This window comes from Canis lupus, chromosome 27 (genome assembly GCF_011100685.1).
Source record: "Canis lupus familiaris isolate Mischka breed German Shepherd chromosome 27, alternate assembly UU_Cfam_GSD_1.0, whole genome shotgun sequence".
NCBI lineage: Eukaryota > Metazoa > Chordata > Mammalia > Carnivora > Canidae > Canis > Canis lupus.
Window position 1 is genome coordinate 37,307,508 of NC_049248.1, and position 27,761 is coordinate 37,335,268.

Here is a 27,761-nt window from a genome sequence, read left to right on the forward strand (position 1 = left end):
AGATGGAGGAAGGGGCCACAAAGAAGTACAGGCAACCACTAGAAACTAGAAAAGGCAAGAAACAAAGTCTTCCCTAGAGCCTCCAGAGGGAACTCAGCCCTTCTTCTAATACCTTGATTTTAATCCAATGAGACCCAATTCAGGCTTCTGACCCCCATAACTGTAAGACAATAAGCTTGCATTAAGACAGTAGGTTGTGGAAATTTGTTACAGCAGCAAGAGGACACTTACACCTGATATTAGGCTAACTGGACTTATTTGAGGAAACCAGACCAGGAGCACATGGTTCCTGCCCTCAACGAGCTCACATTCTCATGGGAGGACTGACGCGAATATCACATTAGAATTATAGGCAACAGGGAAGCAGAGACTCTAGTTTATGGCTGTAGCTGATATGCATTTTGGTGCTTAATAATTATTTCTAAATAAAAAAGCAAATTAATGTCTTAAGTACTGAAATAGAATGATCTATGAAATGCTCTGGCATCACAAAAGAGGACTAATTGGTTCAGATAAAACAAGTTGAGCAGGGATCCCTGGGTAGCTCAGCGGTTTAGTGCCTGCCTTCAGCTCAGGGCATGATCCTGGAGACCCAGGATCGAGTCCCACGTCGGGTTCCCTGCAGGGAGCCTGCTTCTCCCTCTGCCTGTGTCTCTGCCTCTCTCTCTCTCTCTCTCTCTCTCTGTCTTTCATGAATAAATAAGTAAAATTAAAAAAAAAAAAAAACAAGTTGAGCCAAGTCTAAAAGGCCAATTCAGTTCAAGAGAGAGAACCAAGGCCAATCTACACAGAGTAACTAAGAGTAACTAGCATGTCTAGAAACACTAAGGCTTACTATAAATACAGAGAACAAACTGATGGGTGTCCAAGGTTAGGGGGGTGAAGAATGGGGCAAAATGGGTGAAGGGAAGTGTGAAATAGAGACTTCCAGTTGTGGAGTGAATTATGGGAATAAAAGACACAGCACAAAGAATGTAGTCAAATATATTTAAGAGTGATATATCAAAACAGATGGTGGCCCCACTTGTGGTGGGCACAGCATAATGTATAAACCTATTGAGTCACTATGTAACACACTTGAAACTAGTGCAACCTTGAATGTCAACGATACTCACATTTTTTTTTGACATAGTGAGAACTTTTTATTCAGATTTATGGAGGGAAACAACTCTTTTTCTGAAAATTCAAACTTTGTTCTTACAAGTGTTAGAAAATTCCTGCTTGCATCCAAAACAGCACAGCTGTCAGTAGGATATGTTGTTGATTAATTGTACTAAAATAGTTTCTTTTGGATGTTCCGAAAATTCCTCAATTCAAGAAAACTGAAATCATCATTTACCATTACTTCTCACTTCAATACACACTGGCATGCAAACACATGCAGAAAAAGGCATTGCAATTCACCCACTTGTCCAGATTAGAAATTTAGGAGATATTCTCAACTTTTAACTTCTTTCTATATTCAACAGATCTTGTTCATATAGTGCTTTTAAAATTGTTACTAATGTATAATCTCTCAAATCTGCTTCTTCTTTACCCTTTCTGTATCATTGTCAGACATTCATTATCTCCAACCTAAATCACTGTCATAGTCACCTATCTACATTAAAAAAAAAAAAAAAAAAAAAAAAAAAGCCCCAAGGCATGAAGGAAAACTAAGCAGTCTGCAAGGCTGGGAAGGGCATGAAGCAGACGGGGCAAGCTGGCAACCATATCCAGCCTACATATGGGCTTTGTTTGGTCTTAGAATTCTGATGTAGTTGTTCACATTTAATAATCAGTTGATTTCATGTAAAGTCCAGGTTTCTGACATCTCTTCAAAGGTAACCCACACGAGGTTCACCTTCCCAGAAAGCAAAGAGCTACCAGAGTGGGTAGCAGGTATCCCCTTTTGATGAAATGTGTAACCCCCAGTTTGCCACAGCCTCACTTAGCTTGCTTTTTACCTGCCGGGTTCCTGAAGATATTTGGATCTTTGATACAAAGATGATAGGGAGGAGTTGAGACAGATCATAGAGGACTACAAGAGTTTGGGACATTATCCAATAGTAGTGAAGATCAATAGGAGATGTTCAATCAGGGTGTGACATGATAATAATAATAAACACACATGTTTAATAATAATAATAAATAAATAAATAAATAAATAAATAATAAACACACTCTGTACCATTATGCTTACTCTGTGTTAAGCCACTGACACGCATTAATTCGTGTAATCCTTCCCAACCTATGCCACGAATATTATACTATTATTGTCTCCAAATTACCGATGAATAAAAAGAAGATTAGATAGCTTAAGAAACTTTGTCCAAGGGCACATGACTAGGGTTCCAAACTCAGGACAACTAATTTCAAAACAAATGCTCTAACACTACTCTGTATATTCTAACACAATCTGATTTGTATTTTAGGGGAAAAAAGTGTCAACAAATAAATAAAACTTGTCAAATCTACTTCTACAATATGATTGCTTCCTTTCCTACTTGTCTAAAAGATTGCAGATTATCTCCCAGTGAGTCTATCAGGCCTGGTTATATATCATTCTGGTTCATCCTCACATTGCTAGAAGGACTGGCCTCTCTCTTTCCTTCCAGCTCTGTAACATTTGCATCTCTTCAGAAATACCAGAGCTCATGAGATGTAATCAAGCCTAATTCCTTACAAAGGTCTACTCTTACTGCTCTTTCCATTCAGCGTATGAGATGTTGGTTAATTCTCCATCTACAGCATCATCTTCTATTTGCCTGTCACATGCTAAGGCCATACCTTGAAGTCAGGTTTTGATAACTGGATTCACTATTTCTTTATCAAAGATTTAAGTAGTTTTATGAAATACTGGTCGATAACAAAAAATATTCTAAATATCTCAATATGCTCTTTTTCTGAATGCTCTTCTTCTCTGAACTTTTCTTGGTTCAGAGACTATGGAATTGGCCCTCCCACATTATTTCAAAGACTCATCTGTTGGGATGATCTCTCTCCAGGGAGCCTCAGGACAATATGTAATACGGACGAACTGGGTTTGGATCATGACAGTCATCTGTATGACTTAAAGCAAGTTATTCAGCCTCTTTCAGCTTCTCTTACAGGGTTGCTCTAAGGATTTGATGACATAACCCAAGAAAATTTCAGTGCCTTGCCCACAGTAAGGATCCCATGAATCTATCTATCTACTTCTGCTTGTTGGATTTCACTTGATTCTTGTAAGAACCATATGCCACAGACATCCTCCACACAGATGAATTCATCTCTATTCTGCATTTTAAGTCTGGTTCTATTTTCTAAGGAAAACAAGCAAACATTGTAGCAGCCTTTTGGGGAATAATCTGGTGGAGTGATTGAGATGTTGCTGACTGACAACTGAAGATGAATCCAATCCATCCTTCAGGTGCTCACAGTTGATAAGGAGAGGTCCAAGAAGTATACAGACAGCCATAACACAGTGAGATAAATAACTGCAGACCATAGCAGAGAAAGTGTTTAAGAACCAGACAGGAAGCCACTTAGTCTTGGAGGTTTGCAGGGTAAGTCCTAAGAGAGAAGAAAAGCTAGAGGAATAGCACTTCCTCTTGCTGGCAATCCAGACAAAGGCAGGCAGAGCAGAGGCATTAAAATTTACAGACCCATGAATGGAGCAAGGACACAGGCAAAACACAGTGGACCTAGAATCTCACACAGCTTGGTATTTCCAGATTGCAGGGTATGAATGGCAAGAAAACAGGAGATAAGCTGCAGGGTCAGGGGTGGCTGAAACGAGTTCAGGTCATAACTTGCCCTAGAGGAAAGCCTTCTGAGGAGGACCTGAGCAACTCAGCATTATAGAAAAGCCAGTATTTTTCTACTTAATACAACTTTTTATATCTATATAGGAAAGTACAGCAAATTTATGAACCTACGACCTCATTTTTAAAAAATCAACATTTATTTTTTTAAGTAGAAATTTTATAAGTACGGACCATGATTCTACTCATTTTAGTTCCTTCTTCACCAAGACCTACAAGTTTAAACTAAAACAATGGGGTAACACATTTAAATACCCCTAAAACTTTTAATAGAAACTCATAGGTTTTCCTATGGAGCTGTTTTTAATTAAAGAGAAAGAAGGTGGGGCACCTGGGTGGCTCAGTCAATTAAGCATCTGTCTCTGGCTCAGGTCACGATCCTGGGGCCCTGGGATGAAGCCCCATATGGGGCTCCTTGCTCAGTAGGGAGCCTACTTCTCCTTCTCCCACTCCCCCTGTTTGTGCTCTGTGTCAAATAAATAAATAAAATCTTTAAAGAGAGAGAGAGAAAGAAAAGTAAGGTTCCCATCGAAGGACTCTACGAAACAAATCATTCTCACCAATATGGTAAATATTAACATTTTGAAAGGCATGGACCCAAAGCAGACCTCAATCTCTGAAAGAGAGACCTGGGAGGGTTATGATGGTCAAAGGGTAACTCCTGGGCCTGGCCCTCAAGGTTCAGTGCCCAAAAATGAACATGGTTATAACCAATGACAAGCAAAGAAATATGGCAACGATAAAGACTCACATTCTTCCTTTCTTTGCTAGTTGCCTGGTTCCTCTTAGCACTGCTCTCAATACACAGATCATGCTGGTTTTCCTGCGGTGATGTGCCTTAGGCCCTACCAGAACTATATTACAAGATTCTACCTCTACTATTGATGCTCCTTTCCATCTTTCCCCATGGTCTTTTATGGGCTATCTCTGGATCTAACCATAAACCACACTGAGGGGGGTGCCTGGGTGGCTCAGTCTGTGATGTATTCGCTGACTTGTTTTCGGCTCGGTTCGTGATCTCAGGATCCTGGGACTGAGCCCCATGTTGGGCTCTTGGCTCAGCAGGGAGTTTGCTTGAGATTCTCTCTCTCTCTCTCTCTCTCTCTTTCTCTTCCCCTCCCCTGCTTGTATGCTTTCCGTCCCCACTCTCAATCAATCTTTAAAAACAATATATTGAGGAACCTATACCACTTCCATACCTTCTAAACCTATGAATATGTGCTCACATTTACACCTGCAAAACAAACATGGACTTCAAGAACTTGTTCGTGACTCAAAATCCTCTCAGAAACTACTACAAAGTTATAAGCAACAAACACCTTCAACTATGCTTCAACTCATGATAAATGTCAGACTTATACAGAAACTTCCAGGTGACAAAAATAAATGAGTACTATTAAAAAAAAAAACAGATACAGAGTTTAAGATATGTAGAAAAGAGGCTTCAAAAGCCAGGGTCACCAATTCAAGGTGACCAACTGGGAGTATTATTATTATGATTTTATAAGGCGGCTTCCCATATATAGAGGCTCAGCAGGTGCTACTATATGTGCCCACGACATGCAGCATGTCGTGTCATCTTTACAACAATCCCCAGAGGGAGATACTATCATTTCCATTTTCCACAGGAAAACACTAAGGCTCCAGAAAGATAAGTTGTGCCATTGAGGACACATAGCAAAGAAGAATGAGGTCAATCTATGCTCTTTATAATGACACCAAAGATTGTCAAAGTTAGGAGTGGGCAAAGAGGTCAAGAGGTGGGAAGAGTCCTATTAAAGTGGCAGAGTGATCTAGGGTAGAGAAGTTTCAAAGGCATGATTCCCTCGGTCCTGAGATGGCCCCATGCACCATCCTCCAGGGAATCCCTGTGTATCATGTGCCTGGTGAATTGGCACTCCAATTGGAGGTGTGTAATGGCTGTGTGTAAATGACACCGTTGGGAGAGGAGAGCTGGAAGAGTGACAGAAATAGAACGTTAGATAAACTAATGGAGTCCTTCATATTTTCATGTGTGAGGATGTAGCACATGTGTGTATTTTATATAATTCCTGTGGATTTGAGGTGTGAAGAGAGAGAAGATAAAGAACTTCCTTGGCTTACCCCATTTAAACTAGATGTCTACTTTCCATTCTCTGTATAATCTAGTATTGGGGAAGGCTATAATACTTCATCATCATATATTAGAATCACATCAATTTGCTAAAAATCTTTCCCTAATGCTAAGCCCGAATTCAATTTCCATTAAATTCCACTCACTGAAAAAATAAATAAACTCCACTCACTGGCCCCAATTCTATCCTTTACACATATACTGAATGCAGTATACGTAATTTGAAGATAATTCTCAGGTTGTCCCTATCATTTCTCTTCTCCAGGCCAAACCTACTCAATCACTTTAGAAAAGGTGATTTCATAAACAGGCATATAGACGCTTCACCATTTTTGTTGCTGACTACTTCTGACCTGGTTTTTACGTACAAATCTGCTCACTGTGCCTTTCTTTTTTTCCACTGTGCCCTTTATTTTTTTTTTTTAGATTTTATTTATTTATTCATGAGAGACACAGAGAGAGAGGCAGAGGGAGAAGCAGGCTCCATGCAGGGAGCTCGACATGGGACTCGATCCTGGGTCTCCAGGATCACACCCTGGTCTGAAGGCAGCGCTAAACCGCTGAGCCACCGAGGTTGCCCCCACTCTGCCTTTTAAAGTGGGGTTCCAGAACTGAATAGGTGTAGGCTGTCTTACCATTACAAAGCCTAGTAGGACTATTATCTCCCTTGCTCTGGGTATTGTATTTCTACAAGCATAATCCAACATCCCCATATCATTCTGTAGACACATAGTGAACTAAGAGTACAACCCTCTCCCTTCTTTGCTCTCTTCAGCCAATTCTCTCCCTCCTCTATTTTGTACTTGTGCACTTGTTCTGGGGAATCTCAGATCAGGACTTCATCAGCTGCCCCATTAGATGTCATGTTATGTTCAGGTGAGGGCTATAGACAAGATCAGGAACAAGCACCCCATATCACTAAGTAGCTCTGCTTCCCATCCTCCAGGCTCCACTACTTATGAACCCATTTGAGGAGAAAGGGAGTATTTCCATCCCTGGAAAGTTACTCAAATACTTTCACTGCCTCTGTAGAACTGCTGAATAGAGCCATCAACTTGGAAAATCTATTGTCTTGGAGTCTCTGACTCCTTTAAACATTCTTCTTGGTTGACCGAGTGTCATTTATCTCTGGAACATCCCTCCCTTCACTGTTAAGAAGTCAAAACCTATATTCAACTTACTGCACAAACTTGATTATGTTTTCAACAAAATAATCATGCTTCTTTCTCTATTAGAACAAAATGCTGCATCCCTCTGAAGATCTTAGAGTGTTAATGATACATCCTTACAAAAGGACTGCCATACGTCTTGTCAGTTTTCTCAGGGCACCCAGACTCCGGCTGAGAACAGTGAAAGAGAACACAGCTGGGTCAGGTGATAAGAATACTAATCAGAGCACTGTCCATCTTTGACAGTGACACTCACAGGACCAACCTACATTCTCAACAATAAATGTAATGGCCCTTCCCTGTTGCCTTCAACAAAATCCTAAATGCAAGTTTAGAGAGTATATTATGTTCTTCTAAGTTTTAGCCAGGGAGAGAAAATAGTAAAATGATCTTAAGACTATAAGATGTAGACTATAAGTTCATCTCCTAAGGAAAAGGTAGAGAATAGTTTGTCCCAGAAGAGTATTTCCCTGCTCATATTTTCACAACGTTGCTCCAAATTTAAATTCTGTCTTTTAATGCATGAAATTTCTGAAGATCACACTCAAGTTGGGTACTCAAAAGCAAAATGATATAATTATCTGATTAATTCAATTAGCATTCTACATAATTAAGACTCTGTACCTTCTCAGGTAGTTGTTTCTTGTTTTTTTGTTTTTAAGGTCATTCTCGGCATAATTTCCACAACTTTCCATTTTATCTTAGCTGAGAATGCGTGCTTTTGGAAAGAACCTTATGGATGTAATATCAAAGATTTTCCTTCTACCACTTTGGGGGAGGGGAGAACTTTTACCACTGCCTTTTAATTTTTCCCCAATGTAAGGATTGTGCTTAAATGGCCTATTAAGCCATTTAATATATGTGAGAAGGGCACTGGAAGAATGATTGTTTCCACATTGCAACAACAAGCAAATCATAAATCTAAAAGGTTAACAAGAAAAATGAAATCAATTTTATACCAGTGAATCATGTTAAAAGAGTCAAAATGATATTTTACTTGCTAGTTATGAACGTGTTGATCTGATCCTACACTTTGGAAAGAGTGAACTCAATATTGTGAAACAACGACGAGGGCCACCGATTTCACTGCTTATTAAAATGTTTAGTATAAACCTTGATTTTGGCTGTCCACACATGTCAGCACATTTTGGCTGAAATTTAATATAATATTACTTGGACAGTTCATTTTCCTTCTTCTGTGTGATGGAAAAAAATTTTAATGCTTGGGCATAAAAACTGTTCTTATTATTAAAGAAAGAAGAAAAAAAGAAAATCTAGTAAATGCCTTAAATAAAAGAGAGTACTGTGCAGATGTAAGCCTTATTAACGTTCCTTGGTATCATGGTTATTTATGTTAAATTCTTTATTGACAGCATAAACTCACCATTTCATTATTATTTGCTGCTAATACAATGAACACTGTAAACAAAAAATAAATTCATTTCAGATTTATAACTAATGATACACCAAAGTTTATTAAAAACACTTGTGGCATCTCTAAAGTGTTTTAAAATGCCAACTTCAGAAATGGAGACAAACCAAGTACAGCATTCTCTATTTTTGATCTGAGTTGCGCTGATTTACCCCTTGCATGTTTTATTAAATTAAAAAAAAGATCAACATAGGGCTTTATAAGCCTCCAGGGATAGATACCACAGTTTACAATGGTTATGCTAAAGGTTTTATAAAGTGGGAAGAACCAAGAGGCAGATGGAGGAAAATGAGTCTCGCTTAAAGCAATTTTTCAAGCAAGAGAGAAGATGGAAGTTCTCTAGGAAATGTCTTTAGGATTCCATTTATATGCTCTATTTATCGAACGGCCCAGGCATTAGTGTACTGTTAGGGCTTAGAGACTTTTACAAAAACACTGCTATAAAATGAATAAACATATACAAGCACACGTACATGAATGTCCACCTGTTAGGATTTTCTGTCCATTTCCACTTGCCTAACCCACAGTGCCAGAGGCTCTCTAAAATGCAAGTCCAGTATTCTATCAAGGTGAAGTAACCAAAACTAGGGGTGGAATCTCTTTTAATCTCTACCCTAGGGATGCAACACCAAAGATTTAACTCCAGAGATGCCACTATGCCATAGGCTCAGCTATCTGGGACTTAAGTCTCTACTCCAGCAGCCTTTTCCTGATATCCTATGGTGACAAATGTGTCCTTAATTTGCACAACCCTTTTCAATTGCCCTCATAGGAGACCACCTTGAAGGAGCGAGTAAAAGGTTTAGTCATGGTTTCTATTTTTCTATTTGAATCAATACATTCTAGTTAAATGGACAATTAATAGGTCACTTCCAAAATAGTGGTGTATCAGTCCTGGTTAATAAACAATCCCCTGAGTTGATAATGGGCCCTATGCATTCAGCAAGTCCTGTATACACTCAGCTCATCCACTAAATCCCTTTTCAGGTGGACAGGGTTATATGGGAAGATGAGCTAGAATGAGTCTATAAAAGTCAGTTTCATTCACTGCTTTATTTTTCAGTCAAGTGCTTTAAATGGTGTCCAGAAATTCACTCGGAATGTGAGACAGGAGAAAAGATGGACACACAGAGCCTTGCTTTATGACCATACAAAAGGGCAACTGACCCTTGCCCAAGCCTTTTCCATGTGAAATGGCTGCTAAAGTTCATCTGCACAGTGAAAAATCGTGGTGAGGTCGCGTGTGGATGAGTCAAGTGAAAGTGACGATTGGTCATGGGTCTGTCACCCATTGTGGCTGGGTCCCTGCCATGTAAAGTGCTCTGTGGGAAAGTATCGGCCCCCTAAAGAGATGCTCAGAAGCCTGCAGCTCATTAAACGGCCAGCATTTGCTGCCTCACTTGTCAGGAATCATTCTGTTGAGCAACTGCTCTCCTGAAACATTCATAAAACACATTAACAGAGAGGCAGCAGGGACCTGAATTCAACCGTGATAGAGCTCTGTACTTCAGCCTGACTCAACTCCTATTTCACTTTGCACCTGACAGAGGGGTTAACCTGAATAAATGTTTTCTCTTGGGCAGCTGAACTAAATGTGCCCCTTTACTGTACTTCTTTATCATAAACTCAGAGTCTCTGCCTACAAATTCTTATTTGACCTAGAAATCTCAAGATCGAGGTGAACTTAATTTCTTTCTAGTCTGACATTTGTTCTCTTTGGGTATGTGAGTGTGTGTGTGCACGCATGCTCTGAAAGGTTTTCAAAGTTGGTTCTCACTTCACCCCCGGACACTGTTTCAATTTTGTCATGTTCAAGGAAAAGTCCTCTTGAAAATATTTCCTACAACTCTGGCTTTCTTCAAGATCCCAGAGAGGAGGTATTTATCCCCTGTTACAATCTGGACAATTTTCATTATTTTCTATGGACACCTAATGACTTTCCGCATCACATTTGAAGCTGGATGGAAATTTTACACAGCACATTTTCTTAGGCTTCCTTCCTCTCTTTTTTTCTGCTTTAAATGAGTATGGTTACACGTTTCAGAAAGAGCCAAACTGGTCCCTCTGAGATCTTTTATATCAAATGGAAAACAAGTCGCTTTCCTTGGTGTGTCAGCCCTGGGTTTCAATGCCATTAGAAACTACTCACAATTGCTCAGTGTGCTGAGGTCTGATAAATCTCTGGAAACCTCCTGAATAGGATCGCTGTGATTTTTAGTGAGGATTTAGCTCCTTGCCATTGCATTACCAATTAGTTTTCCAGAGCACATTAAATCCTGCTGCTTTGGTTTACAGAATAACTGAGGCATTGCTGATGAAGCATAAAAACTTACTTGCAAAAGCAGTGGGGGATGCAGGGCGCCGACAGGACCCACCACAGCATGCCGAGTAGAATGGCGGGGCGCTCAGGAAGAAAGGTTTGGAAGACGCTGTGGAGAAAGCATTGATCTCATTGATGAGCCATTTCTTTTAGACAATAATCAAAATTCTAGTTTCCCAAAAGTCACTGAGTGAAACACTTCATTCTCTGAGACTCTACTTAGTTATAATTTCACTGAAAGTCATTCTAAAATAGCCTTAACTGTCAAAGAGATTGCCAAACACTTTAATCAAGATTTAGAAGATGTGTTGAAAAGACTCAGTGGATCAAAACCAAACTTAGTTGATTTTCTGTGTGGTCATAATTATATGTAGCATGTATTCCTTTATTTAAAATATCCCACAGCCACACTGTCCAAGGGAATGATCTGTGGTGATGGAACGTCCTTTAATCTCTACTGTCCAACATGGGATCTATCTGCCTCATGGCTCCTGAGAAATGTGGCTGGTGGAACTGACTAACTGAATTCTCAATCTAAATTATTCTAAAATAAATAGATCCTAAATAAATAAATAAATAAATAATAAAATGAATCCATGTGCGTAGGGGCTACCATTCTGAAAAATACAGCTCAAGATATAACATTTACCAAGAAAACAATTTGAAGGAAAAAAGTAAAAAGTAAAAAGTAAAATTAAATTAAAAAAACAATTTGAACATTATGTCCTTAAGTTTAATTTTTTAGAAGGAATTATACTACTGTTTCTTTTCAGGAGGTTCTTTGAAATGTATAATTAGTTGGATTCCAAAGTTGGTAAGAGTCAATTTACTGAGCAATTCTATAACAAAAAGTATTTTTTCTGATTACTTTTACATATTCAAAAATATCTGAAAATAATAGCATTTTATCTCAGGAGAAATTAGCTAACCTGGAAGCACTTGTGTTTATAGTATAGGGAGTTACCACATACGCTGTTCTGCTCATGTTCTCAAACTATGGTATTTGTGACATTTTCAACACATGTGCCTGGAATAGGTACCAATTCTGTCATAAGGAAAGAAATTGTACTGAAACTATTGTTTCAGTAGACAAACAATAGTTATAAAGGATGTCACAGAACAGGAGCAATAGCTCTACTAAACACTTACTATATACTGGGCTTTGGTCAAGAACCTTAAAAAAATCCACGTCCTTTAGTATAATGAAGTATAATATAAATACAGGTGAGGGTTTCTGAAGGCGGATGATTTGCTTTTACCATGGCATACCCAAAAGAGTACCTGGCACATTCTAAATGTCGATAAATTTTCTTTTTTTTTTTTTGATAACTTTTCAATAAATGAACAAATAATGTAGAAAACTAAGAAATAGAAAGCTTCTGTAGATCTCCTTAGGGAGAAAATGAGGATGGGGAACTAACCCCTTCCCTGCTCCCCAGACACACCTTGAAATATAGTATCATCTATAACAGATGACCTTAAAATCTAGAACATGACTAGGAAACAAATATCTTTATTACTCTCCCTACATATTCAATGGCAATGTTTTTCTTAATCATATTTAACGAATATTATTTTGATATGAATACACATCTTTTTCAAGAACAGTAATTTCAGACTTGTATTTTAACCACTGTATTTTAATCACTTGTGTTTTAAACACCGATAAGCATGTGTGCATTTTCACCAATATTTTTGGAGGATATATTAAAATAAGTGTATCGTCCCAAAAGAATTTAGGTTCTTAATGCCTTCAAATTGCAAATTAATCATAAAAAAGTAATATAATGGAATGCTGCCAATTTTAATTTTCTGTTTTTTAATATCCAAATTTTCAAATAATAAAGTGTTTCTCTTAATGATATTTTGAGGAGTGGCACAGCTGGCTCAGTCAGTGGAACGTGTGGCTCCTGATCTGGGGGTTGTAAGAGCTCCACATTGAGTGTAGAGAGGACTTAAAAAGAAAATCTTTTTAAAAAATGACATTTTGAAAATACAGCAACTAAGCAAAGTATGAAGAGGAAATTCATTTGGGTGTTCAAAATTTCTATAAAACTATTTTTTTATTTTATTTTTTTTAAAGCAGGCTCCACACTCAATGTGGGGCTTGAACTCACGACCTTGAGATTAAGAGCGCAAGCTCCAACAAATGAGCACCCAGGCAGCTAATAAAACTTTTGAAAAAATTTTACTGCTATCACAAGTTGTTCCAATATTGACTATAAAACCATCTAAGAAATGATAAATCATTCGTTTTAATTTTACATCTTTTAAGAAAATGGCATTATTTAGGCAGAGTTACATTTTTCATTATTTTTAGACTACATGAAGTACTTTGAAAAATAAAAATTTATTTTTATGTATAAAAGTTGTCACATTATGTTCATTCTCAAGCATTTCTGTTAACTTATTTCACCTCCAAAATAAACACTCCATAGACAGTTAAGTTATGGCTATTGTGCTGTTTGGCCCAAAATGTAATGCTGTGCCATTCATACAATGAAATATTTATCATGATAGCTAGAAAAACACACATAAAAGACATATTTTTACTTAGCATAAAATGTAGGAAATAAGTACAGTAGTGATATTATTATAATAAGCATGCAATATATGTACAAATCACAAATTTTACTATTCTGGTCAAAATGTTTTTCAGTCTGACCCTATGGCCCTAAAAATAGAAAAAAATAAAAGATTTTTTAAAAATGAAGGTTCACTTGAGACAAGTGATCATTTAAATTCATTTGTGATACACGAAGTTTTGAGATATATGATCTAAGTATTAAATTTGGCCATGAAAAGTTTTCACTGAATAGTTTGTTATCTTACTACATATTACCTTATCTTAATGGAGTAAAAGCTGCGATAAAAATGACATGTTATCTACAGTAATAAACTCTTGTGGTTAAGGAACTACATGTTACATGAGCAGGCCACATGAGCAGGTGTACAGAATTTCTTCACCATTGTAAACCATCTCTTTGATATACATGCATCTACACAGATTAGTAGATTCCTGATTTACACACATAAATACACCTTGCTTAAGCTGGCTTATGTGAAAATTGCTGTGAAATTCCAATTAAGTGCTCCATTTTTTTTTTTTTTACATGCGCCTACTTTGACATAAGTCAAATAGTAATCCAGCTGAGCATGTGATTGCAGGGGTGTCAAATGGCATGAGGAAATTACCATTTAAAACAATGAAATGCAAAAAAAACAAGATAAATAAAACCATGAAATGTGTTTAAAAATATACATCATGCTTTTAAATCTTTGTAAACCACATGCTTTTTTAAAGCAATGAGCAGAAAAGGAAACTCAACTGTGATAAAAACAAAGTAGCAAGTTGACAGATGTGTTAAAACTTTTGTAAACCATTAAGAACTACTCGGAAGATGCTCTGAAAAAAGCAGGAAACAAGGCAATTTCATCCCAGATGACATGCATTTCAAAACCCGTCAATGCAATCTAGATGCAGTCACTTTATCACTAATCATATCGGGAACAATTCATCATGGGCCTACTGAATGATATTTATGACAATAATATTTAAGAAGTGCCTACTATACACCAGGCACTGGACTAGCTATGAATTCTACACATTCATTCTACACATTCTCATTCATTCATTAGCATTCAGCCTCAAATGTGTATGCATCTGGAATGTGATGAGGACTCTTTTCAGCAATTTTTTTTAAAGGAAAAGAGAAACATAAATATTTTAGTATAATATTTAGTTATTAGCCAGGAGAGATAAAGATTTCATGTGCAGAGAGCCCAGGAAAGGGACACATCTCCCAAGCTTTCCATAAGAGAAAAACAAATAGCCTTTCCTATGGAAAAAAAAAAAAAAAAAAGAAATGCACAATGTCCAGTACTAAAGCACAATGTTAGGTTCTGTTAGCACAACATTTTGGGATACCCTGAATTTTGTATCCCACCAACAATTCCAGTTTTTGTGGGACTCTAAGTCACAAACAAACAAACTTAAAATTCTTGGAACTAAACCTTCTGAATCTAAATGAGTAAACACTTATTCACAGAAAACCTCATGAACTTTTCACTTCTTAATCAGATGTTCTGACTTAACTGAAGCCACAGCATCAAAATATCTATTAATCATTATGAATATTTAATTAAGGTGGGAACTTAGAGACAACTTAATGGTGAACTGGCCTGATTTCTTTTTAAGCATAACTAGATGATACAAGCATCTCAAGTCAAGGATGGTTACAAGCCCAACTACGGAAAAAATATTTCCAAAATTCTATTGTTTAGAAAGCAATAGTAGTTTTTAAATTACTTTTCTGTTATTTTCACTCTTCTTTCACTGATGGAGCAGAACAACGTTATATTTAAAAGGGGTGAAACCACATTCTTTTTATTGTTGGTGCAAAACTGTGGTACTGACTTCAGTTGACATTCCACAGAAAGAATACTAAAGACCACTAATAAAACCTTCAAATAAATTTCAAGAGTCCACTGCAATGCTATGTTGATCAGCAGCACCTTTTAAGGAGGAGGACAAAACCAGAAGAGGTACCATGTCTTACTAAGGCAAACAGAGGGTCAAAAGATACCCCCAGGAAATAGGGAATTAAATAATTTTTTATTTTATTTTTTTTTTATTTTTTTATTTTTTTTTTGTTTTTTGTTTTTTTTTTTTTTATTGGTGTTCAATTTACTAACATACAGAATAACACCCAGTGCCCATCACCCATTCACTCCCACCCCCTGCCCTCCTCCCCTTCTACCACCCCTAGTTCGTTTCCCAGAGTTAGCAGTCTTTACGTTCTGTCTCCCTTTCTGATATTTCCCACACATTTCTTCTCCCTTCCCTTATTTTCCCTTTCACTATTATTTATATTCCCCAAATGAATGAGAACATATAATGTTTGTCCTTCTCCGACTGACTTACTTCACTCAGCATAATACCCTCCAGTTCCATCCACGTTGAAGCAAATGGTGGGTATTTGTCATTTCTAATAGCTGAGTAATATTCCATTGTATACATAAACCACATCTTCTTTATCCATTCATCTTTCGTTGGACACCGAGGCTCCTTCCACAGTTTGGCTATCGTGGCCATTGCTGCTAGAAACATCGGGGTGCAGGTGTCCCGGCGTTTCATTGCATTTGTATCTTTGGGGTAAATCCCCAACAGTGCAATTGCTGGGTCGTAGGGCAGGTATATTTTTAACTGTTTGAGGAACCTCCACACAGTTTTCCAGAGTGGCTGCACCAGTTCACATTCCCACCAACAGTGTAAGAGGGTTCCCTTTTCTCCACATCCTCTCCAACATTTGTTGTTTCCTGCCTTGTTAATTTTCCCCATTCTCACTGGTGTGAGGTGGTATCTCATTGTGGTTTTGATTTGTATTTCCCTGATGGCAAGTGATGCAGAGCATTTTCTCATATGCATGTTGGCCATGTCTATGTCTTCCTCTGTGAGATTTCTGTTCATGTCTTTTGCCCATTTCATGATTGGATTGTTTGTTTCTTTGGTGTTGAGTTTAATAAGTTCTTTATAGATCTTGGAAACTAGCCCTTTTAATTTTTTTTTTAAATGGTGTTAAGGGGATCTGGGTGGCTCAGTGGTTGAGCATCTGCCTTTGGCTCAGGTCATGGTCCCCGGGTTCCAGGATCCAGTCCCACATTGGGCTCCCTGCAGGGAGCCTGCTTCCTCTGCCTCTCTCTGTCTTTCTCATGAATAAGTAAAACCTTTTAAAAAATTATTTTAAATGATCTTCTTCAAGTGCCTGGTACATGGGCACCAGGAATATAGAAATCTAAACTTCTGACCTGAAAATAATACACAATTGGAATAGAGTGGACCCAAAAATGAGACTCCAAAGAATGGCAACCAGATGCCCTGCATGGTTAAGACCTAAGAAATATCACTTACCTAATGAGGTGTGATTTATTTTATCACACAACCTGGAAGGAATTCATTTATGTGATCTACATGCAAATTTGCCTTCAGTCACAAGGGAAAGCAAGTTGAGTAAATTCATCCTTTATTTTCCTGCTCATCAGAAAACAACAGAAGTCCACATTTTTTTTTTCCTCGAGTATTTCAGACACAGAAAAACAAAGGTCTTAATGTTCTGGTACAGCTCATGAGAAAATAAATCAAGTGTAGTGTCTACTTGTTTGAGTCTATCCTTTTAATTCTGTGCAAATAATATTTATTGCATCTCTATCAAGTGCCACACAGTGTACTGTGTGCTGGGATTACAAAGTTGAAAAGGGACAGTTTCCTTCCCTAGAAGAATTTCTACTTAGTGTTCCTTAATTTAGAGACTTCTATCTGCTGATCAAAGAAATGAAATGCAATTTTTTTCTCTTCTCCAAATTCAATTTTGTTCTGTAAAATCTGAGGCATTCCCCAAGAAAGAGATAAGATTTGAAAAAAATTCATATTGTGCATTTCCCTTACTTACCATTGGTTCTCAACCCTGAATACACATTAGAATCATCTAGAGTGCTTTTCAAAGACACAGATGCCCAGGCCACACACCAACTGGGTTCAGACACGCTGGCTAAGGGTGGGCTCCTTAGCACAGCATTGTTTCAAAAGCTGCTCAGGTCATTACAATGCATAGCTGGGATGGGACCACTGAAAAGAACACAGAACAATGTCTGACACCGCAGGCACTCCATAAATGTTAGCCTTTACTCCTGCCATTATTATGTAATTTGAGATCAACTGTGAGACACCGTATAAAAAGAAGCAGCATGGTCAAGACTTCCACTGAAACATAGAATCAAGTAAAAAGAAAAGATTATTGTTAAGAAGGCTTTGTCAAAGAAGGCTTTAAGCAGGAACAACATCTTAATCCACACCTTAATTTGGAAGGTATTTGGAACGACAAAGGATGAGAAAAGAAGGCATTCCAACAAAGAAAGGTGGCACGAACAAAAGGAAAGGAGGCAAGGAGTGACATGTAGGGCAGGTTAAGGAGACCAGCCCGGCTGCTGGCACAAGGCCCAAAGACTGAGCGTTAAGGAATGTAGTTGGGGGAGTTAACTGTAGCTGATGGAATGAAGGTGTTGAAGAATAGAGTATTTTTTATTTGATTTTATTGTCAAATGGGGATAAGTAAGGTCTTCCTGAATAGGTAGGTAATATGACAAAGCTGTATTTTAGGAAATTTCACCTGGCAGTGTTGGATGTGATGTGGTGAAGCAAGGTGGAGCTACACGGAAGATTCCCACTGCAGTAATAACATAAGAATAGGTGATGATGTGCTAGCATCTTCTCTAGCCTCCCATCATCAGCAGGTGGGTAGGGTCTGGCTTCTTCTCAAGCTGTAGAGCCCTGGTTCGCTGCAATCATCAAATATGATCACTACCTCGGCTGCCTCTCTCTTCACCGTATCTCCATCAGCAGCTCTGAAAAATCGAGCTAAATATGAGGAAACCCATTGCTCTTTTTTATTATACAGGCAATGTCACAGGGAGAATGGCGTAATGAGAGAATGGCATCTGTAGCTGTCAAATTCTAAAAGCCTTAATGAAGCTCCTTGAGCAGCTCCGAGCTATATACCACTCTGTGTGACTAATTCTTGCGTTGGTTCTACCCCAGCAGGAGACGGACCTGCAAGAATTGTATCTGAGAATGGTTACCCTGATTTTGCCCTGTGGCAGATTTTGAATGGGCTGCAAATTTTTGGCACCCCTCTCATTGAGAGGTGAGGTCTCAACTCCCCTTCCCTTGTATTTGAGATAGTCTTGCTGCCTTGTTTGACTAAGAGTGTGGAAGAAGTGACATTCTAGAATTTCCATCCCTAGGCCATAAGAAGCCTTTGCAGCCACTGTCTGGTTCTTGGAATGTTTGCTCTTAGAACTCCCCTTTTCATAACCCAAGCATCATGCTATTAGAAGCTCAACACACTCGGAAAGTCCATATGAGCAGTCTTTGTGGACATCCAGCCTAGTTGGGCCTTCACAAGATCAAGCCCTGGCTGCCATCTAACTGCAATGAGATTCCAAGGAAGAACCATCCAGCAGAGCCCAGTCAACCCACAAGACTGTGAGAGAATAAATTGTTCCTTTAAGCTTCCAACCTCAGAGAAGGCTTTTTACACAGCAGTCTCCCTTTTACCAATATTTTGCTTATGGTGGAATGGCAGGAAGGAGTCTTTCACATCTTTCGCTGTATGTTATCAGTGGGCTATTGCAGTATGTTTGAAAGTCAAACGCTGACTCTAATTTCTGTTCTTATTTTAAAAATGATAACAGAAAGAGAGGCTCAAGGAGCTTCTATGAATGGATTATGGTTATATAATCAGTAATATAAAGACCTTAGACTTGAATCTAGGCTTTAAAATTATAGAAATGCTGCTAAAACCAGCTCAGAAAACTGCATTTTTAAATTTACCCAATTTGCCATTTTTGCTTTGGAGGAACTGTTGGCAAATATTTATTATAAAAAATAGGAAAAAAATGCAGCCATAGGTCTGTTGCAACTCTTCAATTTGTAATGCAAAAGCACCTATAGAAATATGTAAATAATCAGGAGTGCCTCTTTTCCTGCTTTAAATAGGGCTGTCTTTTGGCTTCAGATCCAATATAACTACAGAATTGGTTCAGTATACCTAAACTCAATCCAGCCCTAGGGATAGTCTCTTTAAGAAATATGCCAGCAGTCATGGTTTTTATTCCCTTTTAATGTACAAAGCTCTTCACAAAGAATAACTCCTTCACATATTTTCTTTAAGAGAGTAGTGAGAGAGAGTGGGGCGGGGCGGGCAGAGGGAGAGGGAGAAAGAGAATCCTAAACTGCACGTGGAGCCCAATGCAGGGCTTGATCTCACAACCCTGAGATCATGACCTGAACCAAAATCAAGAGTCAGACGCTTAACCGACTGAGCCACCCAGGCTCCTCCACATATTTTAATTTTAATAGTTGTCAGAAATTTAACATTTTAAAGAACAAGAATGGTGTGTCCTCTCAAGAGGACTGGTAAAAATGTACGTATCGTATATTCTATTTCTGACAGCCACTTTGCATTAATAAAATTAAGGTTGTTATGGCAAAGTGCCTAAATGTGAAACAAAAGTGAAAAACCTAGTTCATCTCTGGAATACTGATAAACAAGAAGGCAATTAAGTATTCAGTAATATAGAAAAAGACGTGAAATTTTTTTTTCTTTCCTTTTCCCAGATGCTTTGGTTCTGAAACCAAAAGTCTAAAAACTTTAGAGGCTTTTTGATCTTTGACTTCAGAGGGAATTTTAGTGCCTTCAAGTTTACTGTTCACATAACTCACAAGAATGTGCCCCTGAAATAGTCCCAACTAATAGCGGGTTGACAAAATGAATAACACTATTAAAAATGGAATCAGCTATGGTAACTTTATATAAAGTGATGAATCACTCAGCATTGCCAAATCAAGTACTGACTGGAGGCTAAAAAGAATAAAAGAGAGAAATTTCATTAAAAGTGGAAACATTACTGAAAGTAAAATAAAATATTTTGGAATAAAATATACAAGGGTCTGGTAAGCATATTATACATTAAGGCAAAAATCCAATTTCTTACTAAGAGAGTATAAAATAGGAAAGCATGATCTAATGAAGTCTTAAATAAGGATTCTAACAAGCATTCCTAGATAAAAATCATATTGTTTCTTTTTCCAATTTGCCTTTTTATTCCTGACAGACTCCAGGTGTATTTGAATGAAAACTTATACTGATTTAACTGATTTAAAAACTGTGTACCTCTGCTATAAAAAAAAAATCACTGTAATTAGGAAAAAACTTTATTTAGAGCCAAGATTAAGTAGACAAACACTGCATTAGGAGCAACAAATCAAGTCCTCTTGAAAGATATAATAAGACATAGTCTAAAGTCATAAACAATATCAACAACAGAAACAGGGTACTGAAGACAGGTTGAGTGAGGTGCAAATTAAATATTCCATCATCACCCCACACACACCTAAGGACATATTTGTTTAAATATGTTAAAAAGAGCATTTCGCTTCTGTAAAAGCTTTCATGGCAAAGAATCTCAAAGTATCTTATGACCACATCACCTATGTTGCTTCCCTTACATTCATGTTGCTGCCATTTCTATCATTGTTCAGCACCAAACCTAAGCATAAAATGATTTCGTACAACAAAGGAGGTTTTTTTTTTTCTGGTGGGTATAAGAAAGGGGAAGAAGGTGGCACACTCAAGGAGGGATACAGTGGAGTCAAATTCACAGCTTTGATTCTAATATCGGAGGCCCATTTATGGCAAATAAATGTGAATAAAATCACTATCGACAATCCTTTCAAACTACCCACAACACATGGCATCCTTTGGCTTTCTGCAAATAACCCTGAACTCTCTGAATCCTATGTTTACTTATCCATAAATGTGCATGCAATTTTCTGGGCATTCAAACCACTGTGCCTTTTAAAATAACCCTCAAATCCCTTAAGTCAATAAGAGTTCAGGGGAAAAGTTCTAAAATGTTCCTACTTGCCTGCTGGATTTACTCCTGTTTTATTATTAAACCTCAATAGCTTCAATACATGTTAACAGATTGAGATTCCTTGTTGTTAAAGTGGAGTAGAGAAGCATATGTTAGGGGCTGGGAGTGGGATAGGTGCTAAAGCCAGAGGCAAGTTAAATACACATAAATTGCTACCCCATTGTAGTTCCAACTCAGGTGTTATTCTGTAAGGACGGTGGCTTACTGAGTCACTACTAGAAAGGAAGGGACTAATTAGTAATGTTGGTTCTTTTCGCTGCAAGAATTTCTCCATGAATCTGAAGGAGGTCATAAACTTGGGGAACACAGAACCTTTTGTTCAGAGCTGATTCTCATGAACTGAGTAAAGTTATTAATATGTTAATATAAATCTAAAGACATGTTAAGGAGATACAAAAAAAATACATAAACATGTTGTAAGAATGTGGTTAAACACTACAGATTCCACCAAAGGATGGCTGAGGTGATGGCTTGCAGAAGGAACCACTAGAACAGGGTCTATCCTATTCTTCTCTGGATTCTCCATTCTCCATTCTGGTTCCGGGTCAGCATCACTAACATTCGAGATGCTCTGATTTTAATTTGCCAAAACAAATCTAAAGCACAGTGAGAGCAAAAATAAGTGACAAATTCTGGCTTAATCAATTAGGTCACAAAGTCTTCAAGTTGGACTAGACCAAACTAAGTACAATTAGTTTAAGACAGAGTCAAGGATTAACAGGTACATAGTAACTGGCACTGGGAAGTGGATACGAAAACTAGAATGCGCATTAAGTATTAATGGTAAGAAGCAATCCTAACAAGGGGCCAGAAAAATGCCATGGACCTGGTTCCATTTCTGTACTATACAGTACAACTTAATTGACAAAATTATTAAAAAAAAAAAAAAAGAAGAAGAAGAAGGACTCACTTATTCCAGAAGGAATATTTGCTTTCTAATCCTTTTAAGGAATAGATCTGGGACTCCTGGGTGGCTCAGCAGTTGAACACCTCCCTTTGGCCCAGGGCGTGATCCTAGAGACCCAGGATCCAGTCCCACATGGGGCTCCCTGCAGGGAGCCTGCTTCTCTCTCTGTCTCTGCCTCTCTCTCTCTCTCTCTCTGTCTCTCATGAGTAAATAAATAAAATCTTAAAAAAAAAGTAATAGATCTAATAATCAATAAATTGCATTCAGGAAATTATCTTTACTTCAAACATTTTTTAAAATGTTGAAAATAACAAATGTCATTAAGAAGCCAGGCTATTTACACTTATTTTTGAATAAAACTCGTGACATAATCAAAAGAAATTTAAATCTTTCAGCTTTTTAGACTTCAAGTCTTTTATATACAAAAACATGGATATTTTAATCTAGCACAATATTCACCAAATAATGACATTCATGAACTTTTGGGGAAGGATCTCAGATGATTCTAATTTAATTGGAAAACCTTCTGGTTTTCCTTAATAAACTAGAACAGATCCAAGGATTCAACCCTGGAGGTGAACTATTTACTACCTCCTATTGTGCTAAATGTGCCCCTCTTGAGCTTTGAGGAACGCCCTTTCATTTTTAAAGTTTTTAAACCACTCTTTATAAACCACTTGACACCGTTATAGCTATGGAGTGGTTTTTTCCCTCCTCGAAATACTCAAAGACTTGCGAGTTTTCAGGGATGAAGCAGGGACAGCTACCCTCTCATTTATTACCTGTAAATCTGGGTTACTGCTGAACTGTCACCACCTTGCAGACCGATAGCAAGATAAATGAGAAGACCAATTTCTTTCCTTCTGGGCTCAGATACAAAATCACAACTGATTGATTATTGTGATATGTGTAATTGGTTATCACTAGTTTCTGAAATTCAGTGAAAGACTAATATAAGGAATACAAAGATATGGGGTGATTTTGTCTCTTTCACAAGTCCACAGAGGTTTTCACTGTAACTTCTGACAAAACAAAATTAGTAAGTAAAGTAAATCACTATAGAAAAAAAAAAAAAAAAAACCTGGCCTACTAGGAAGATTAAAGCAGCTAACGATTATGAAAGTACTTGGTAAGCCACAGAGCAGTAGGAACATGGAATGTCAGCTCCACAGGGGAAGAGACAGTCATCCGTTTTGTGCACTGACTATCCCAATGGCCTAGAACAGAGCCTGACACATGGGAGATGGTCAGTAAGCATTTGGTGAATGAAGGAAATATATGGTATAATTAAAAATGGGTAACAAAGATAGTAAAGCAGAAATGCATGAGGTGGTATAAATCCCCTAGTTAAATGGTCCCATATTTCACTAATGCACCTTGAAATAAAAAAGAACTCTGGGGTTTTCTCACTCGACATTCAGATTGGTGCACTCAACCAGTTAAGTTTGGAAAAAAGTGACTAGTCAATATGGTGAAATGATTAAAGATCACATTTGTGATCCACTTCTAAGTGAGTGTCTAAAGGATCAGAAGGGGTTGTCCGCTGACCTTTCAGAGAGAAATATAAAGACATACTGTTATCTTTCCAAAAACAGTAGCACTTCCATCTCCCTTATATTCTCTATAGAACATCATCACTATGTCATCAGTCAGCTAATTTTCAGGTGATAGTAACCTTGTCAGTACTCATTATAACTTCATAATTCTACACAGTAGAGAAGAATTCCCACAACATTTGGGAGGACAAAAATCTGTCACTTAAATAAAAGTAGGGCAATGTTCAGAAAACTACATTCTATGTCAAATTACAGAGATAAATGAATGTAAATGCTGGTTTTCAGCAGCATACTTATAGGAAAAAATAGAGAGAGTTTTAATTTTCTTAAGATACTTCTCTAGATTCAAAAATTAAATGGACTTTTTTTTTTCAGTAAAACGTTATTCGTTCATATGAAAATTAACCTAGGAGAATATCAAATCTTCAATGAGGACCAAATATAATATTAGGAAAGTGCATGCTTAAACTATATCAGAATATTCAAGGGGAAATATAAATTCTTTTACTCTCTCAATTACTCCAAAAACTCATGTTTGCATTTTGACACTTTAAAGTGTACAAGAATGAGTGTATACTAGAAATTTTTTTCAAAATGTAGTAAAGAGACCCTTTACCCCATAATTGCAATATTTTGAGTGAGAGAGATATACAAAATTCTTTTTCAGTTACTGAACTATCAGCATTTGATTTGCATTTTATTTAAAATTAATCTGTAAAATCTACAAAAGTGAAAATTCAGTAACTTTCAGTGGCTGAGTAACCAATCACAATCAGGAGCAGTTTAAGAATCCTGAAAAATAACTTCTATGAACACAATGCCAAACCACTAAAAGTTATGCAAATCGCCCATCTTTTTGAAAACGATGTTTTTTTCATGCCACAACATTATTTACTAACTCTTGTCTAGGTGCATCTGCTTTATACGTTTCTAATTTTCCAAATACTTCAGAAATAACAGAGAAGCCCAAATTCCCAAGGAACTGCCTTTAACTGTATCTGTTCTTTTCCCAAGGTGAAAAAAAAAAAAAAAAAGGCTTCCTAGAATTTAGGTTTTATTCCACGTGAATGAGACCGGTGCTCATATAATCATATTTGTTCCATTCTGTTAGTAACCATTGCAAACTGAAAGACCGGGACAGGTTCTAAACATGTTAAATTCTATAAAGCCATTAGCCATAAATTTGATCCGGCAGTTTACTGGGACAATGGAATCTGCTGAAAAAGCGTCTATTAGTCATTCTGGACAAACGCATCGGGATTAAAAGAATGAGTTAAGATCGTCTAAGGAGGCAGAAAAAGAAAAAAGGAAAAGAAAGAAAAGAAAAAAAAAGAAAAGAAAAGGAGAGAGGGAAGGAAAGAAAGAAGGAAAAAGAAAGAGAAAGAAGAAAGAAAAGAAAAAAGAAAAAAGAAAGAGAAGAGAAGAGAAGAGAAGAGAAGAGAAGAGAAGAGAAGAAAAGAAAAGAAAAGAAAAGAAAAGAAAAGAAAAGAAAAGAAAAGAAAGACAAACTTAATCCAACTGGATCTCTGCTTCTGAGTTTCCAGGAGACTTTTCCTTCCTTTACTGCCCATTTCGGCCGCGTCTCCAAAGCGCTTTTGGCTAACAGGGGACTAAACCGCCCGCATCCTCGTCCCAATCACACCGCTTAGGTTTCATGCGAAAAATGAAAACAAGCCCAGATGTCTTTCTTTGGGCAGATCCGCGCAGGTATTGCCGAATTTCCCTTTCCAGGTGCCAATTTCGCGGTTTCGGCTCAGCACAAAGAGCAAGTCGGCCCCGATGCCCAAGTTTGCGCAGCGCTCGCCGCAGGACCTCCGCGCGCGTCCCCGGGGCCCCGCCGGTCGCCGAGGTCGGGGAGGCCGAGCGCGCACGGCGGGGCCCCGGGCCGGGCGGGAACCCCGCGGGGGAGAGCTGGGCGCGCGCGGCCTCGGGGACACCGGCCGGCCGGGCCGAGGCGCTGCGCTCGGGAAACCCCGTGCCACCGGCCCAGCCGGCCCGGGGATCCGAGGATCCGGGGATCCGGGGGCCCGGGGTGCCCTTTCCCGCTGCCCCCGGGAGGTGCGGGCAGGGTGGCTCCGGAGGGCCTGAGCGCCAGGGTGGCCCTACCACTTGCGGAAGGGAGCCCCGGAGGCAGGTGCGGGGATGCGATGGGGACGCGGATGGGGCGGGGGTCCCAGCTAGCGGCGGTGGCATCTCCACGGAGGCTCCAGGCGCGCCGGGGCGACCCCGGGCCAGCGCGGACCCGCGAGCGCCGAGGCCCGGGCTCCCCGCGCGCAGGGCGCACCGCCGAGCGCAGGGGGCCGGGACCGGCCGGGGGCGGGGGTCGCGGGGGGGGGGACCCGGCTGCTCACCTGCGGCTGGAGGCTGGAAGCTACACTCTCGGGCCCCCGGAGCGCGGCCCGGCAGCCTGGCGCCGTCCGCCGAGGGGCCGAGCACTTGGAAAGCCCAGCGCGTGCCGTAGGGCGCGCCGCCCGGGCTGCCCGGCTCCGCCGCGGGGCACAGCTTGAGCGGGACCGGGCTGGCCGGGAGGGGCCGGCCGTGCGCGCCCGCAGCCGACGCGGGGCCGTGGGGCGCGGGGGGCTGCGGCCCGGCCGGCGGGGCGCCCCCGGCCCGCAGCAAGTTCTCGATCAGGAAACTCTTGCCCAGGTGGCCAAAGCCCGGCGCCGCGGGGAAGTTGAGCACCGCGGAGGACGCCACCACGTCCCAGTAGGCGCCGGCGGGGGCCGCCACGGCGCTCGGGAGCATAGTGCGCTGCCGCCCGCCGCCGGCCCCGCCAGGAGGACCGGGCCCCGAGGACGCCGCGGCCTCGCAACGATATTATTTATTTGGGTTGGGCGGGTTTTTTTTTTTTTTTTTTAAGGGTGGGAGGAGTGAGTGTGGGAGGGGGAAGCCGTGCGCGTCCCCGGCCCGCGGCGCAGGCTCTGGGGGCGCCGGGGGAGTCCCTCTCGCGCCCTAAGCAGATCCGGACTTTTTTTTTTTTTTTTTAGAAGGGCTGGAAGGTGTGTCCAGCCCATCCATTCATGTCACCCGGCCCACAAAGTGACAGACGCGGCCCACAATAAGGGCGGCCCCCGAGAGTCTGAGCTTTGGCGAAGGGAGGGGATGCGAAGCGGGGAGGAGGTGGGCGTGGAGGCCGAGGGACCCGGGCGCCCGCTCCGCTCCCCGCGGCTGGGGACTGGGGGGGACCCTGGAGCCCACGCTGCCCCCCGGGGCGCCGGGGCGCACGGCCGCGGGGGAAGGAGCCCCGCGGAGGCCCGGGGACGCTCGCCTGCAGAGGGCGGGCCACCTGCTGCTAGACCCCGCGCCCTCCGGGGCTGGTGGCCCTTCTTCAGCTCCCAGGGGGCGTCATCCGCGGGAAGCCAGCAGCCCCCAGGGTGTAGAAAGGCATCAGGAAGGCCTCGAGGGTTGCTGACACTTGGTGGCCCCACAGATGACAAAAAGTTTTGGAAGGAGTGGGTTGCACATGAGATGGACACACACACACACACACACACACACACACACACGCTCCCCTGCGCTCATTGGTTCAGGCAAAGGAAATGAGTGTTTCTGGGAGACCTTTTAAGAAAACCCTAGTCTCTAGGAATTCGTTTCCAGTCACTTTTTAATGAGATTTTACTTAGCGATCACTCCAGAAGAGATGCTTTGATAAATTTTGATCTGGACAGAGGGACCTTGGTTGGAGTGGCTTGAATGGTTGGATCCGAAACCCAGGAGGAAAAGCCACCACCGAGTTTTCCTAGCCAAAAGTGGTCGGGGTCCTCCTCCACGGAAACCAGGATGAGAACACTGAATTATTTAGGATCGCACTTGCTCTTCCCCGCACCACCACCCCTCCCCACCCCCTAGAAATTTGGCCAGTTTCCAATTTATGAACAGCCTGCTAGAGACTGGACATGAGAAAAAAGTGTGTGTGTGTGTGTGTGTGTGTGTGTGTGTAGTTAAAAGTTCTTCTAACCACAAAGCAATTTAAAAGCTCCTCATT

The 27,761-nt window shown here is 40.0% G+C and overlaps 1 protein-coding gene across 1 annotated transcript in view; it reads right to left on the reverse strand.

Annotated features, from left to right (window-relative positions):
- The window catches only part of DBX2 (developing brain homeobox 2), a 37,963-nt gene extending 11,408 nt beyond the window's left edge, over positions 1 to 26,555 (reverse strand). Inside the window, exons 1-2 of the mRNA XM_038577413.1 lie at positions 26,128 to 26,555; positions 10,833 to 10,928 (exon numbers count right to left, since the gene is read on the reverse strand). Coding sequence (XP_038433341.1) covers positions 10,833 to 10,928; positions 26,128 to 26,521 — 490 coding nt within the window. The 5' untranslated portion in view covers positions 26,522 to 26,555. The remainder of the gene's footprint in view (positions 1 to 10,832; positions 10,929 to 26,127) is intronic.
- Between the last annotated feature and the right edge of the window lie 1,206 nt (positions 26,556 to 27,761).